This window comes from Nuphar pumila, chromosome 15 (genome assembly GCF_984573655.1).
Source record: "Nuphar pumila chromosome 15, dmNupPumi1.hap1.1, whole genome shotgun sequence".
NCBI lineage: Eukaryota > Viridiplantae > Streptophyta > Magnoliopsida > Nymphaeales > Nymphaeaceae > Nuphar > Nuphar pumila.
The window spans coordinates 21,980,057-21,994,892 of NC_143263.1; the positions used below are offsets into that span (position 1 = coordinate 21,980,057).

General features: G+C 38.3%; 1 protein-coding gene across 3 annotated transcripts in view; it reads right to left on the reverse strand.

Moving 5' to 3' along the window:
* LOC149814773 (uncharacterized) overlaps positions 1-14,836 on the reverse strand; it is a 246,661-nt gene that overhangs the window by 27,153 nt on the left and 204,672 nt on the right. For all 3 annotated transcript variants that reach the window (XM_089990247.1, XM_089990248.1, XM_089990249.1), the window contains one exon: positions 14,135-14,240. In XM_089990247.1, the coding sequence (XP_089846373.1) occupies positions 14,135-14,240 (106 nt within the window). The remainder of the gene's footprint in view (positions 1-14,134; positions 14,241-14,836) is intronic.

A 14,836-nucleotide genomic window follows, 5' to 3' on the forward strand; every position in this document is an offset into this window, starting at 1 on the left:
AAGTCACCATCATGCCTATGAAACTAAGCGATACGAACTATGTAACATGGGCTTCAATCATGAAGCACCATATATGGGGAAAAGGCTTATGGGGGATTGTGGATGGTTCCGATTCGGAACCTAAGCTATCTCTTACTAAAAAGGAGGGAGATAAAGAGGTCCCTCTATCGGAAGAAGAGAAAATCAAGGCTATTGCCTCATACGAGAAGAAATGGAAAGAATGGAGAATATCTCATGCGAAGATAATGTCATGGCTTATCAATAGCGTTGACATTAAAAAATGCTCAAGTCTTGCCAAATTTGATCATGCCGATAAGGCATGGGAATACCTTAAGAATATGTATTCCCTTAAAGATATTGCACACGTGTGCAACCTCCAAGAAAAAGTTCGAATGATGACACAAGGAGACAAAACTATTCGTGAATATTACAATGGGTTGTCCGAACTTTGGGAAGAACTTTCTCTTTTAGAACCAAAGTGGCATTGTGCCGAAGACATCGAGCTTCGTCAGAAACAACTCGATGCTGAACATTTTTACCAGTTTATCACTGGATTAAGGCCGGAATTTGAAACCACTAAATCGACCCTACTTCACCGGGGAAAAATTCCTTCTATTGTTGAAACTATTGAAGAGTTAACAATGGAAGAAAATCGTCTCCGGAAAGGTTTTTTAAAAATTGAAGATGATTCCGTTTTAGCCGTGTCTAGACCAGGGAATCATGTTCGATCATATAGGCCTCCTCACTTTAACCGACAAAATGGTGACTATGATAAGAAGAAAGTTATTTGTCATCACTGTCATGAACCGGGACACTACAGGCCACAATGTCCCAAACTTAAGGAGCTGAGAGAAAAAAGAGCTGCAATTGCTGGATCGGAGCCTAAAGATCAGGATGCACCAGTTTCCCTGGCCCAACTAATGGAGATTCTTCAGCCTCTCATCAAAGGTGCCTCTTCTTCATCTGAAGCTTCAACCGGCGCAGCAGCCTCATCTTTTTCTGATTTAGGTAAAATTTCTTGGCTTCTTGACTCTGGTGCATCTTTTCATATGACCCCAAATAATCAAAGTCTATCCAAATGTGTTAAAAATAAAACAAGTGTGTCAAAGGTCTTTACTGCTGATGGGACTTCTCTTGAAATAGAAGGAATAGGAAATTTTGAAAAAATTTATAAAACAAAAAATTTTTTTATTCCAGAAATTAGACATGTTCCCAAATTAAATTTAAATCTTTTATCTGTATCTCAAATTTCTGATTATGGGTGTAATATTTCTTTTTCTTCTCATGGTTGTTGGGTACAGGATCGCCAGTCAGGCAAGCTGATTGGGGAAGGCCATAGAGAAGGAGGACTCTATTACATGGATTTTTTGGAAATGCCGAAGAAAGCTTTTTGTTATAATATTCAAAAAATAGAGTTGGAACTGTGGCATAAGAGACTTGGTCACCCACATATAGCCAAAATCCAACATTTTCCAAATCTAGGAAAATTTTGTAACTCTGAATCATTTGATTGTAAAGATTGTATTCTCGGCAAAATGAAAAGATTACCATTTCAGAACAGAACCTTTTTCTCTTCAAGACCACTTGAATTAATACACTCGGATGTTTGGGGTCCTGCACCAGTAATTTCTAAAGGAGGATTTGTTTACTATGTTATTTTTGTCGATGATTTCTCCCGACATACGTGGATGTACTTTCTCAAACATAAGTCTGAAGTATTTTCATACTTTCAAACTTTTCATAATATGGTTAAAAACAAATTTCAAAATGATATTACTATTTTTCGCACAGATTCAGGGGGAGAGTTTTTATCCACAGATTTTCAAAATTATCTTAAATTGCATGGCATCACACATCAAAGATCTTGTCCTTATACACCTCAACAAAATGGACTGGCAGAACGAAAACATCGCCATATTATAGAAACCACTAGAACTTTATTAATAGCAAATCAAGTCCCTAAAGACTTTTGGGCAGAAGCTGCCTTAACTGCCACCTATCTCATTAATAGGATGCCATCTTCTTCGTTACAAAATATCACTCCCATTGAAAAACTAATGAACATTTCTCCAGACTACTCTAGATTAAGAATATTTGGGTGCAAATGTTTCATATTTACTGACAAAAATGATAAACTTTCCCCTCGTGCGATTCCCTGTGCCTTTTTAGGATATGCTGAAAACCAGAAAGGTTATAGATGTTTTGACTTCAAAAATAATAAACTATATGTGTCTAGAAATGTTTCCTTTCTTGAAAAGGAGAGCTTCTTTGATTTTAGAAAATTAAAAGACGTCACTGAGTACTCCTTTTTGCTAGATCTAACATCAACATCTGATGAATATGACCTTGATTGTAACTTTGATGATGATCAAAGAATTATTGATCTTAATGTTGAAAATGAAGAAGTTCATAGAGATACTAGTATTCAATATTCCAGGCGACAAGAGTCTAATACTCCATGTGCACTTGAGAAATATTCTAACATTCCAACTAGACAATCATCCCGAATCTCGAGGCCTCCAGAAAAGTTTGTATCATACGAGTCTTTCTCACCCACATATAGGGCAGTTATTGCATTAATTCACTCATATGAAGAACCATCCACATATTTTCAAGCAAAAAATGATATCAAATGGATAGAAGCCATGAAAGTTGAATTAGATGCACTTGAAAAGGCTTCTACATGGAATATTCAAGATCTTCCTCCAGGGAAGAAAACTATAGGATGTCGATGGGTTTATAAAATTAAAACCAAGAGTGATGGTACTCTTGAAAGATATAAAACCCGTTTAGTAGCCAAAGGTTATGCCCAAGAATATGGGATTGATTATGAAGAAACCTTTGCTCCGGTGGCTCGTATGACTACTGTCCGAACCTTAATTGCCTTAGCTTCTATCAAAAAATGGTCTATTTTTCAAATGGATGTCAAAAATGCTTTTTTAAATGGAAAGCTAGTTGAAGAAGTATATATGGAACCCCCTCCTAGTCTAAGTATTCCTAAGGGTAAAGTCCTTCGCTTAGAAAAAGCTCTTTATGGACTTAAACAAGCACCAAAAGCTTGGTATGATAGGTTTAGTCGTGTTATGATTGATATTGGTTTTCAATTCTGTTTAACTGACACTGCTTTGTTTATTAAGAATTCTGATGCAGGGATCATTGTGCTTCTTCTCTATGTGGATGATATGATCATCACCGGAAGCGATAAACAGGGAGTTAAAACAATCAAAACACTTCTTAAATCTCATTTTGAAATGACTGATTTGGGCTTGTTGAGATATTTTTTAGGCATTGAAGTTGCTTATTCTCCTAGAGGATATTTATTATCTCAGACTAAATTTGCTTTTGATATTGTTTTCAGGTCTGGTATTACTGATGATAAGAAAGTTGACACTCCAGAAGTTGTTAATGTTAAAATGAAGATTGATGATGGAGAACTTCTTGCAGACCCTACTCCTTACAGACAGCTTGTCGGGGCACTTTCCTATCTATCCATTACCAGACCAGATATAGCACATGCTGTTCATACAGCAAGTCAATTTCAACATGCTCCTACTTCTGTTCATATGGGAGCAGTCATGCGTATTATCAGATACATCAAGTCCTCTCTTTCACGAGGACTTTTCTTATCTTCCTCCTCTTCTCTTGATTTAATTGCATATACTGATGCTGATTGGGGAGGTGATCCCAATAACAGACACTCAACCACTGGCTTTTGTGTCTTTTTAGGGGAATCATTAATCTCGTGGAGGTGTAAAAAGCAGCAGAAGGTATCTCTCTCATCCACCGAAGCTGAATACAGAGCCATGGCAACCACGACCATGGAAGTAGTTTGGCTCCGACGACTGCTTGCTGACATGGGAGTTGAAGCAACAAAGGCTTCACAAATGTGTTGTGACAACAAAAGTGCGATCTACATTGCCAGTAACAGAACATTCCACGAACGCACCAAACACATCGAAATGGATTGTCACTACGTCAGAGAGGAATATCTACACGGGATAATTGATCTGCCATATGTCACTTCAGAATATCAGTTAGCAGACTTCTTTACAAAGCCTCTCGCTGCTCCCCGATTTCACTTTCTCTTAGACAAACTTTCGCTCATTGTACCGTAAGTTTGAGGGGGAGTGTTAAAATGTAAAACTGTACATATATGTATATATAATAATATTATATTATTATATATATATAAATACATTTTTAATTTCTTTCTTTTCTGTATTTTTTTTCCTTTATTTTTATTTTTTTGTCTTTATGTCATCTAGTTCAGTTTGAACTAGAATGACTGTTGCTAGTCAAGTCCTGTCCAGACTTGACTAGCAATAGAGCTGTTGGACTGACACATTCCAACAGCTCTAAATAGAGCTGTTGGACTGTACCCAACAGCTCTATTGAGTCCTCTTTCAGCTGTGTATATAAAGGGGTGCAGCCCCTCTTGTATTTTACCCCAATGCTTCTTAAGCAATTGGTTTTTCATATCAATAAAGAATACATTTTTATTTTTATTTTGTTTCCAGTTATACCCTTTTTAAGGGTTGTGCTTTACTGTCATTCTTGACACTTGCTCTTGTTAATCAAAGCACGTGTTTCGAAGATCCCCATTTCATTTCACTGGCCTGTGTTGTAGGTGATGCATTACAAAAAAAAAAAGAGTGAGAAGAACACAATACTAAAATCACTATGGTTCCTCTTTATGCTGTATGCTTCCGGACAGCATACACAGTCCCAGATTGGGCCTGTGTATATACTGTCAGACCCAGCCGATAGGGTCGGCTGGGCTGGGCTGTTAAATAGAAAAAAAGGGGGGGGGGGTATTTCTAGGTTCAATACCCTGATTTGACAACACACCCACCCTTGTATTAGTCCAATTAAAAGAATTTTCTCATATTGGGATCATATCATGTTAATAACATAATGTTGTTAGCTTATGAAAACAGGGCCTGGTTGTGTGATTAGTGAAGTCTGGAATTCTAATCTCTCGATGCATGATAAATTTCGAGAATGAGTTATGTACCTGCATTTTGATTTCCCTATATATTAGAATTTGAAGTTGTGTATATGTTTGTTGGAACATGCTTAAACATTATTCCATGATAAAGTTTGTTTAGAGTGCTTACACATTGATGGACTTGACGTGTGTAGTTGCATACACAAATACATGAATGCTCTTTTGTCCAGCTCAATACGATTCATGGTTAGGAGCATGTTTGACAATGGTTGCATAGAGATGCATGCATGCGCATACCAAGCATATGCACAGGAAAAGGGGTATAACATGGGCAGTTCAATTTGCATATGAGAATGTCATATTTCATGTTAATTGTTAATGGATTAATTTGGTACATATATGACTGTACTTTGGAAGCATGTTGACACCACTGCATACATTACATGTGGTTATGATTCTTGCATTTAGTGCTTCGGTGATCAAAATGAATCATCGAGGGTTTGGTAAGCTCGAGTTGTGGGATTGTTTTTTCTTATTCATTTCAATGCATCGCAAAAAAATCATGTTTTATTAATATTTCATTTTATTGCATTGTTCTATATGTTTCCACGGGCCGGAGTCCTGTGATGGCTCTCGCGAGATAGATGCGAGCTTTTACCTTTATTTTTACATATGGTGCTGCAAAACTTAAGGAATTGATTTAAAAAAAAGGTAATAATAAAGCATAATGTAATATACCTTCTGGGATCACCATTCTGAAGAATGGGGATCTTAGAGATCCGATCTTGGGGAGACTGTGTGGATACAAAAACTCCGTGGGCTTTACTTTTGTCCCCTGAACCCGATATTGAGGTTCCTTCTCCTGGCCACGGTTTTAGGAAGAGTCCGCCACTTTACCTGGGGGTGGTGTGTTTTGACACAACTATTGTTTTTAGTACCAAGAAAGTGACACTTGTTGGCGTGGGGTGTCCCTTGTGTTTCCGACATTAGATGTGGAGGTCTAATGTTCCGAAGGTGATTTGGTCGAGGGTTAAGTTTGGAACCCAGTAATAAAGTACAAATTGTGTGCTAAGCTACCTTGAGAACCTAACTTGACCTCGGGGATTGTACCCGTTTGGTGTATCTGCGGGCAACGGTAATTAAAAAAAGAAACTTAAAGTTGTATGCATTTAATAGGGCATGCATATGGAAACAAAAGACTTAAATGAAAGATAATAAAATGATTCATGCATTGCACAAAAATCATGCATTTTCTTGTTATGCATTAGATCATGCATATTTTAATGGTTCCCTCAATCAATACATGATGGTGAGTGTGAAATGTTTATTTCTTATTGTATGTTGAAGTTTTATTACCTGCTACTACTTTACTGTTTGCGCATGCTTAACATTTATAACTGTTATATGAGAAATTTTCTAAATGCTATTAATGGTCCTGTATGTATTTCCCTCAAATGTTGTAGGATATCTTATCTTAACCTTTTTGTCTCACCTGTTTCATTAAGAAGTAGCCGTGCTCAGGATTTCGATTCTGACACCCTACTTTATTGGTTTTTCGCAGGAACAGGTGATCAGTGAAGTCGACAGCTACTGGAAGGGCGCGAAAGTCACATTGAGTTTTTGACAGCTTCATTGGTGGACAGAGTGGCTCTTTCCTTTTGGTCCTTCAGTCTAGTGTTCTTTTCATTTACTTATTTCCGTCAGTGGTTACATTACTTTCTGTTGAGTAGAACACTGTCTTTGAGAATAATTCTTAACTCTTAAATAAAGAAATTGGTTTGGTTTTTATGGATGATGATTGCAAATTCGTTTGTGGTGTTTGACTATCCAGCTGGAGTTGGAACTGTGAGGACCCCGGGTCTCTGAGAAGTTTTTCGCACTATTTAAAAAAAAAAAAATCGCATTTTCAAAAGGGATGAGTTGGGGTCGTTACAACAGGCGATGGCGCAATGGCTCCAAGACATTCTTCTTCCTGCTCTTAGCTCGCGTCCTGATGTTTGGGGTTTTGTAACAGATTTTCTTTGGGATATCTGAATTTCGTACTATTTGGAGAACTTCTTAAATGAAAGTGGCTTTTCCAAGTGTTTGCAAGTATCATGGGTTGTGCGTTTTGGTTCTTTTAGCTAACGCGCCCAAAGTTGTCAGCTTGCCTTTCTGAAATTAACAAAAGAATAGTCTTCCGCTGATTTCATAAACCATATCTGAGATAAAGAGATCTCTTTTTAGTCTCTTGTCTGTTCTTCTGAAAGGTTTGCAAGTTGGAAATTTTGGGGCGTTACAACTTGGTATCAGAACTAAGGGAAGCAAGGATTCTTGACCATTGAGCATCCGCATCGCGTTGTGAGTATACTTTTCCTCTTGCTTAGTAGGTGCACTTTGTATTGTTAAGTTAAGTGACTTGACACGTTCTGCTTATGTACCAACATTGCTGGGTTTACATAAACTACTCATGTTAAACATGAATGGTACATATATTTTGACTTATCTTGAGCTTCCTGAGGTTTCTAATTATTGGTATTCCTTGTTTACTCCAAGGATGGCAGGGTCTGCTGACGAATGGTCAGATCAGCGGGGATTCGTGATGGATTCCCTAAGTTCCCTGGCAGCGGCTATGCGAGACCAGATTCGTTCCCAAAGGGAACCAACGCCCATTCCTGAGCCGATCCCGCATACCGCAGTGACGTATGAGAAATTTCTGAAGCTTGACCCCCCGACCTTCGACGGCAAGCCTGACCCAGACATGGCCGATAACTGGGTGAAGGAGGTGGAACGAGTGTTCGAGGTCTTGTCAGTGCCCGATGACAAGAAGGCATTATTCAGGACCTTCAGGCTGAAGGAGAATGCCCGCAGTTGGTGGGACATGGCCCGGGGTGTGCAGTTTCCAGGAATTTCGCCCATTCCTTGGGAAGCTTTCAGAAAGGCTTTCTTGGAGAACTACTTCCCGCCTCACGCGAGGGAGAAGAAGAAGGTGGAGTTCTTGGAGCTCTGCCAGGGCAATTCGAGTTTGACGGATTATATCGCCAAATTCCAGAGTTTGGAACCCTACTGCCCCAACCTGTTCACGGATGATCGCGAGCGAGCAGAAAAGTTTGTTCGGGGGCTGAAGGAGGGACTCATTTATCGGGTCCTAACGAGCATGCCCTCGACCTTCTCTGCGGCAGTTGTTGCCGCCACCCTCTTGAGTGAAGTCTGGGAGCGCACTAAGAGTACTCAGAGCAGGAGGTCACCCGCTACGGGTGGTGAGCCGAAGACACCTTCCGGCGACCCAGGCAAACGACCGTTCCTTCCTGTAAAGACCGAAGGAGGAAGGAAACAATATCCTCCTTCGAAGCGTCAGCGGCCTCAGGGCAACCCTCCAGCCAGGCAGTAGGCTGACAACGTATGCCCCAGATGCCAGCAATCTCACATTGGGCAGGCGTGCCCGTTTGACACAGGAGCCGTGAAGGAATGGTTTTGTCTCAACAGAAGTATGTTTTTGACTTATTAAAAGAGACTGGAATGTTGGGAGCTAAACCAACAAATATTCCCATGGACCATAAAGTTCAGTTGTTTGAAGAAGGGTCGAAACCTGTTGATAGCAAAAGCTATCGCTCACTGGTAGGAAAGCTACTATATGTGACTGTGACCAGACCTGATATTGCTTTAGCAGTAAGCAAGGTTAGCCAATTTATGGACAAACCAACTGAGGTACACTGGAATGCAACAATAATGATTCTCAGGTGCTTAAAATCTTCTCTTGGAAAAGGGTTATTATTCAAGAAAGGTGGACCCTAGAAATAGTGGCTTACTCTGATGCCGACTATGCAGGATCTGTAGTGGATAGAAAATCTACCACAAGATTCTGTGTGTTTATGGGAAATAACCTAATTTCATGGAGAAGAAGCAAAATGTGGTTGCTAGGTCAAGTGCAGAATCAGAATATAGGGCTATGGCTCAAACAACTGCTGAATTAATGTGGGTTCGAACTGTACTAAATGATCTTCAGGTGAAGGTTTCATCTCCTATGACAATGATGTGTGATAACAAGGCAACCACATATATAGCGAACAATCTAGTCTTTCATGAGAGAACAAAACATATTGAGGTTGATTGTCACTACGTAAGAGATATGGTTCAAGCTGGTCATATTGCTACCAAATATCTAAAGTCGGAGGACCAAGTTGCAGATATGTTTACAAAGCCTCTTGCTAGACCAAATTTCTCAAAATATTGTGACAAGCTGAGCATGATTGATATCTATGCTCCAGCTTGAGGGGGAGTGTTGAGATTAACTGTCCTGTTGAGGTTTTAAGAGTACGTCTTCTAAAAGGTAAGGTATTTGATATTTCATAAAGAAAGAGGGATGCGTAAGTAATTTTTTATATAATGGTGTCTCTCTATTTAATGAGAAGATTAGCCCTAATAGAGGTAACGAGTTCTCTCTTCTCTCAGTCGACTTCTCTCTCTGTCTCTCTGCCTCGATCCTGGTGCACCTCAGATAAGTTTCCACAACACTGAGTTGAATTACTGGATTGCAGTCTCACAGTTAAACAGTCATTTCAGAATGTATCTCTTTATTTTTAGCATACTTTAGAAATTGTAACATGTGAGATGTTTGAATCATGTTGATGTGTATTTGTTAGCTAAATGTTAATGTTATGGTTATGAGTTAAATGATATATATGTTACTGTTGTTGTATAATTTCTTTATTTGATCTTGTATATGCTGAAAATCACCCACGGAAACCACATCACATACTTGACACATGATATACCTGCAAGAAAAATTACAGTAATTTCTACTTAGACAGTTATAGTCTAATTCTAATCAATTTACTATTTTTCAGGTAAAGAATAGGATTTATGAGCGGCTGCGGGATGAGGCATTCGATCGAGATTTTTGGATTTATTGTTACAGGGATAGTTTGAGTTCCTTTTATATTTTAAAACTCTGATGTCATTATTCATTGATAGTAAAATGAAATAAACGTTTTGGCTTTCTCTCCACTGTAATGTTCCAGAATGTTTAACCCCATAATATTACTTGTTTCTGCTGATATAAAAAAAAATTTCCTCTTAAATTTGGGTTAAAATTTTGAGATGTTACAGCAGCCCCTGCCCCCCTTTTCCTTTTCTGTCCAGCGGGAAGGGGCGCAGTCCCTGCCCTCTCACTTGTTTCTAACCAACGGGCAGGGCACCCCTACTCCCTTTATCTTTTCCAGCCGGTGGGCAGGGGCGTGGCCCATGCCCTCCCTTTCGTTGCCTGGGCAAGGCAACCAAGCCTGGCTGACCCCGAGCCCCTGCGACACGAACGTGTTACCAGAAGCGTGCTTTTAAAACAATTTTCCTTGATCGTATTTTGTGCAGTACCACGAATCCCATCGGTGCAATGGATCTTGCATGCACCCTGAGGCACGAGCCTTTTATCACCTACGCCCGAGACGTCAGCAACTCCGACAATCTCCGAGGTAGGGGAAAGTTGCGCAAAGGACAATGGATGAACTAAACTAAGCATATAACATTTAAATGAATATATATATATGTTTTTAACTCAATGATTACGCATTTATTGCTTTATGTCATTTACTTTGTCGTCGCGCTTTAGTGCATAGACTATTGTTTACGCATTTATTTCTTTATGTCATTTACTTTGCCGCCGCGCTATCGTGCACAGGCTACTGCTTACGCATTTATTTAGCCAGGGTACAGTTTTGTAGCTCATGCACTGCTTACACATTTATTTAGTCGGGGTACGGTTTCGTAGCTCCTGCACTACTTATGCAATTATTTAGCCGGAGTACGGTTTCATACTCCGTGCACTGCTTACACACTTTTTAGCTCGATGTGCGGTTTCGCACATCGAGTCTTGCTTATTACTTCGTCGTCGCGCTGTAATGTGCACAGGCTTGCATTGTAATACATGTACTTCTTACATAAATGCAACCTCGCGGGACTTGCGAGAGTGTATCCTATTTTCTACTTGTTTTTTTTAAAAGAGGCGGGTTAGCGCATGGGCAGTAAAGTTTTAAAGAAAATGGATTCTTTGCGAGAATCCAGCTTTCCAAAATGCGCAGTTTTGCAAAGCAAAGTCTGCACGCTTATAGGTTGCGGAATTGCAATTAAGCTTTCCCAAGTCAGCGCATTTGGGAGAAATGTTTTACAACTTCGGTTTGAGATCCCGATATGACTCGTATAACCTCGGTTGGGGGCATGAGCATGTGCTAGGGCAGAGTTCTGCTGAGAAACTCATACCCCGTTTATCATAAACAGTATCGCAAGACACACAACATGCTGATACGGCGATAAATGGATGAGAGATCCGTAACGATCTCGTATTTGTGCAAATTACACAATGATGTACAAGTGTTTTAAAGGACTAGATCATGTCAAACTAAATATTATTGTTGCATCATTTCTTTGACGAAACAATGAAGTTGGGGTTTCTTTTGAGAAACCAGTATCCCTCTCATCGTAGCCGTACTTTTAGATAGGCACAGCATTTTATTACTACGATGATTGAATGAGAGGTTTGTAGTAACCTCGAAGCGTGCAAATGGCATATTGTTGAAATCACATAATAGTGATGATCGCCTTCACAGGCAAGATGCTCAAGCTATTTTGAAAGACCAGAGCATGCAGAATAGGTCTTCAATTAAATAAAACCTGACGTACCCATTCGCCCCGCTGTTTTTCGTCAAGGGAGAGGATGGAATGATACAAAAACTCTGATAGACAGATTGTTAACAACCAACCCTCGAGCAAATGACTCGGTGTCCCCAGTCATTGGAGTTAGGGGACGGGATTATAAAAAATTATCCCAGGTGGTAGATCTCATAGACTTCTGCAGAAGTTGGATGCATCCCTTGCTCGTAAGAAGTTGAGAAATTCTCTCTCGATCATTGGTCGTCCCCTTAGGAGCGGACTCAGCTAGCTATTCGGGGTATCAAAAATACATGGCATAATAAACCCCCAGATCAGTCTCAGTTGTTTCTACGTTTCGCGTCTGTGTGTACTCGCAGGACAACTAATATCGAAACAAAGTTATCATGTTCACTTTACTTATTTTGACTTACACACCGCGAAAGGAACAACATATATATTAGTGTGAGTTTTGAATTTTGCCCATTATACTCATTTTTGCTCATTTTGCTCACTCTTCGGAGACATCTTATAATATAGCAACGATCCAAAAACAAGATTAGTATGCTCATTTCTGCTTATTCTAAACTACTTATCATGTATGAATTAAATGCATATGCAAGATTTGTTCACATTACTTGTTGAATTGCGTACCATGTATGAATTAAATGCATGGGCTAGATTTGTTCTATATTGTCATACAGGTTGGATCCAAATAGATCCAACTGTGGATCCATGCACTAAATTTTATATATATTTTTTATTATATATATATATATCCCTTCATGGGTCCTGGATCCGAAATACGGATCCTAAGCCCATTTTGCACATTTCGCATTATTTTATAAAAGAAATAAACGAAATTTTTTGGTTATTACATAGTGTCTCTTTTGATTTGGGAGGGAACTATAAATAGTTTCCAAGATATAACTTCTAAATCTTTTAGAATTGAAATTGCTTCCTTTGGACTCTCTAGACGTGTATTTGGCTCTAGTAATTTGTTGGAGATTTGGCTTAATTGCTTGCAATTGAGGAGCTTCCCTCCATTCATCTCACCATTTCCTAACTCTCTCACCAATTTCCAAGCTAGTCGATCCACCATAGCCATTTGCTACCTCCATCTCTCCCACATTTTCACCGGTTCCCCTCATTTAAACTTCATCCCAATCCCAATTGGTATCAGAGCATTGATCCTACATAAAAAAGCAATAAAATAGTAGAATTCAATCTCTTAGATCAAAATGAAAAAAAAAGCCCTAGTCGATTGAAGCATCTAGCTGATTTTCACATGGATTGAAGAAATGCCTGTGCTGCTCCAAAATTCACGGAGTATGAAATCGGCTTTAGATCATGGAGATCTAGTAGATCAGATGCCGAATTATCAAAATTGGAGAAGAGTCAAGCCAAATCAACAAGATCAATCCCATTTGGCATGAAATTGACTTCAAAATGGCTAGCTTTTCCTATTTCACTGTGAAATTCAATTAGATCTTGCTTCTTCAAGGTAGATCGGCTAATGGAAGAGTGTAGAAGTTGAAATTTGATAGAATTGAAGTGAATTTAGTAGATCTGGTGAGTTAAGACAAATTGGGTGGAAATTGAAATTGTAGAATTTAAATTCTGGACATATCTTGATTTTTCTGGCAAAATTATTCATGTATTCACATCTGGTGGAGTGAAGACACCGAAATTCTGTCCAGTTGTCATGAGAATCTGGAAAGAAAGTGACCGAAAAAGTGTGTTAGAAGTTCTTCCCAAGAAAAAGGTAATGGTAGGTAATCAAGAAACTAGAGATTGAAGATGACTCTTCCCAAGAAGAAGATTTTGAAGAAGTGGATGAAAATAGAGAGAGAAGATTCGATGAAAAAGCATGTTAAAAACAGGAATATAAATTTAACTGTATCCCAGGAATTGTTCACAAATGCCTCCTGATATCAATAAATTAGGATTAGCATGTTAAGCAAACAACACATACAACTGATGTTTACAAAACAATTATTGCATATTGTCTAGTCAATGTTACAAACATGGCTCTTCAAAAGCTGATCGCTACATACCATGCTTATATGTGCCAATCTACAGCTGTGGCAACGACTTGATATCTTTACAGAAAAAAGTAAAAAACATGCATAGTTTTTCCAACTGGTTCATCTTAGATGTGACATAAAATAAAAGAAAAAAGATCAATAAATTGGAAGATAAAACAAGTCTTTGTATGTGTGTGCAATGAATCCTAGAAATTAGTTCAATGAGAGAAAAATCTTGATTTAGAGCCATGCATATAGTAAACAAATTCACACATTGCATCCTGTGATTATTTTAATAGTTCTTTTAAGTGCTTTGTCCATTGGCTCTTGTTAAATTGCATACTACATATTTTTAGGTGGAATAGTCTTTCATGACATTTGAAACATGCATTAAAAGAGTTTTCAGACTTCATCTATATATTTGAACATTTCAAACTGCTGACGTTAGTAGCCATAAGAGAATCATCAAATAATTTCCAAGAATTAGATCCCAATCAACTAGCATAAAAGTAGCACATTAAATGAAGAAATAAGTACATACAGCTCCATAACGCATCCCAATCATTTGTGCAAGTCCACAGGGCTCATACATAGAAGGAACAAGAACCATATCAGCTGCAGCATAAAGCATGTGGGACAATTCTTCACTGCATATTGGTCAAGAAAAGAAACATAAATTACCAAGGCATTCAACATATTTAGGCAACAAGTAACAAATGTAGGAAGGTGAAACAGAAAAAAGACCTCTCCTCAAACACAAAAAGAAAATGCGCGTTTAAGACCTAGACATCTGTTAAGATGTCTATATATATTTTCTGTGTATGTAAATTGAAATACCCATCAGGGGTATTTTCGTCATTTTTCATAGTTGTAGGGTCGACCCACTTGTGAAAATGTCTTCAAAGATGTTAGAAAATCACATATACACGTATATATTTGAATATATATATATATATGTATATATATACTCTTTGTAATACAAGAGTATGTATATGTATAAATAAATAAATAAATAAATAAATATATATATATATATATATGTATTTGAAAATATATACGTATGAGATATAATTTTGTAATATGTATGTTTTTTTTACTGTTATTTTTGTCTTTTTCTTTTGTGTCATAGTGTCAATAGTCCAACATTGACCAGCCATTGGGAAGTAGCCCAACGGCTATTGCTCTCTCTTGTAATCTATAAATAAGGGGCTATTTCTCCCATTGTATATGATCCTTTTAGTGA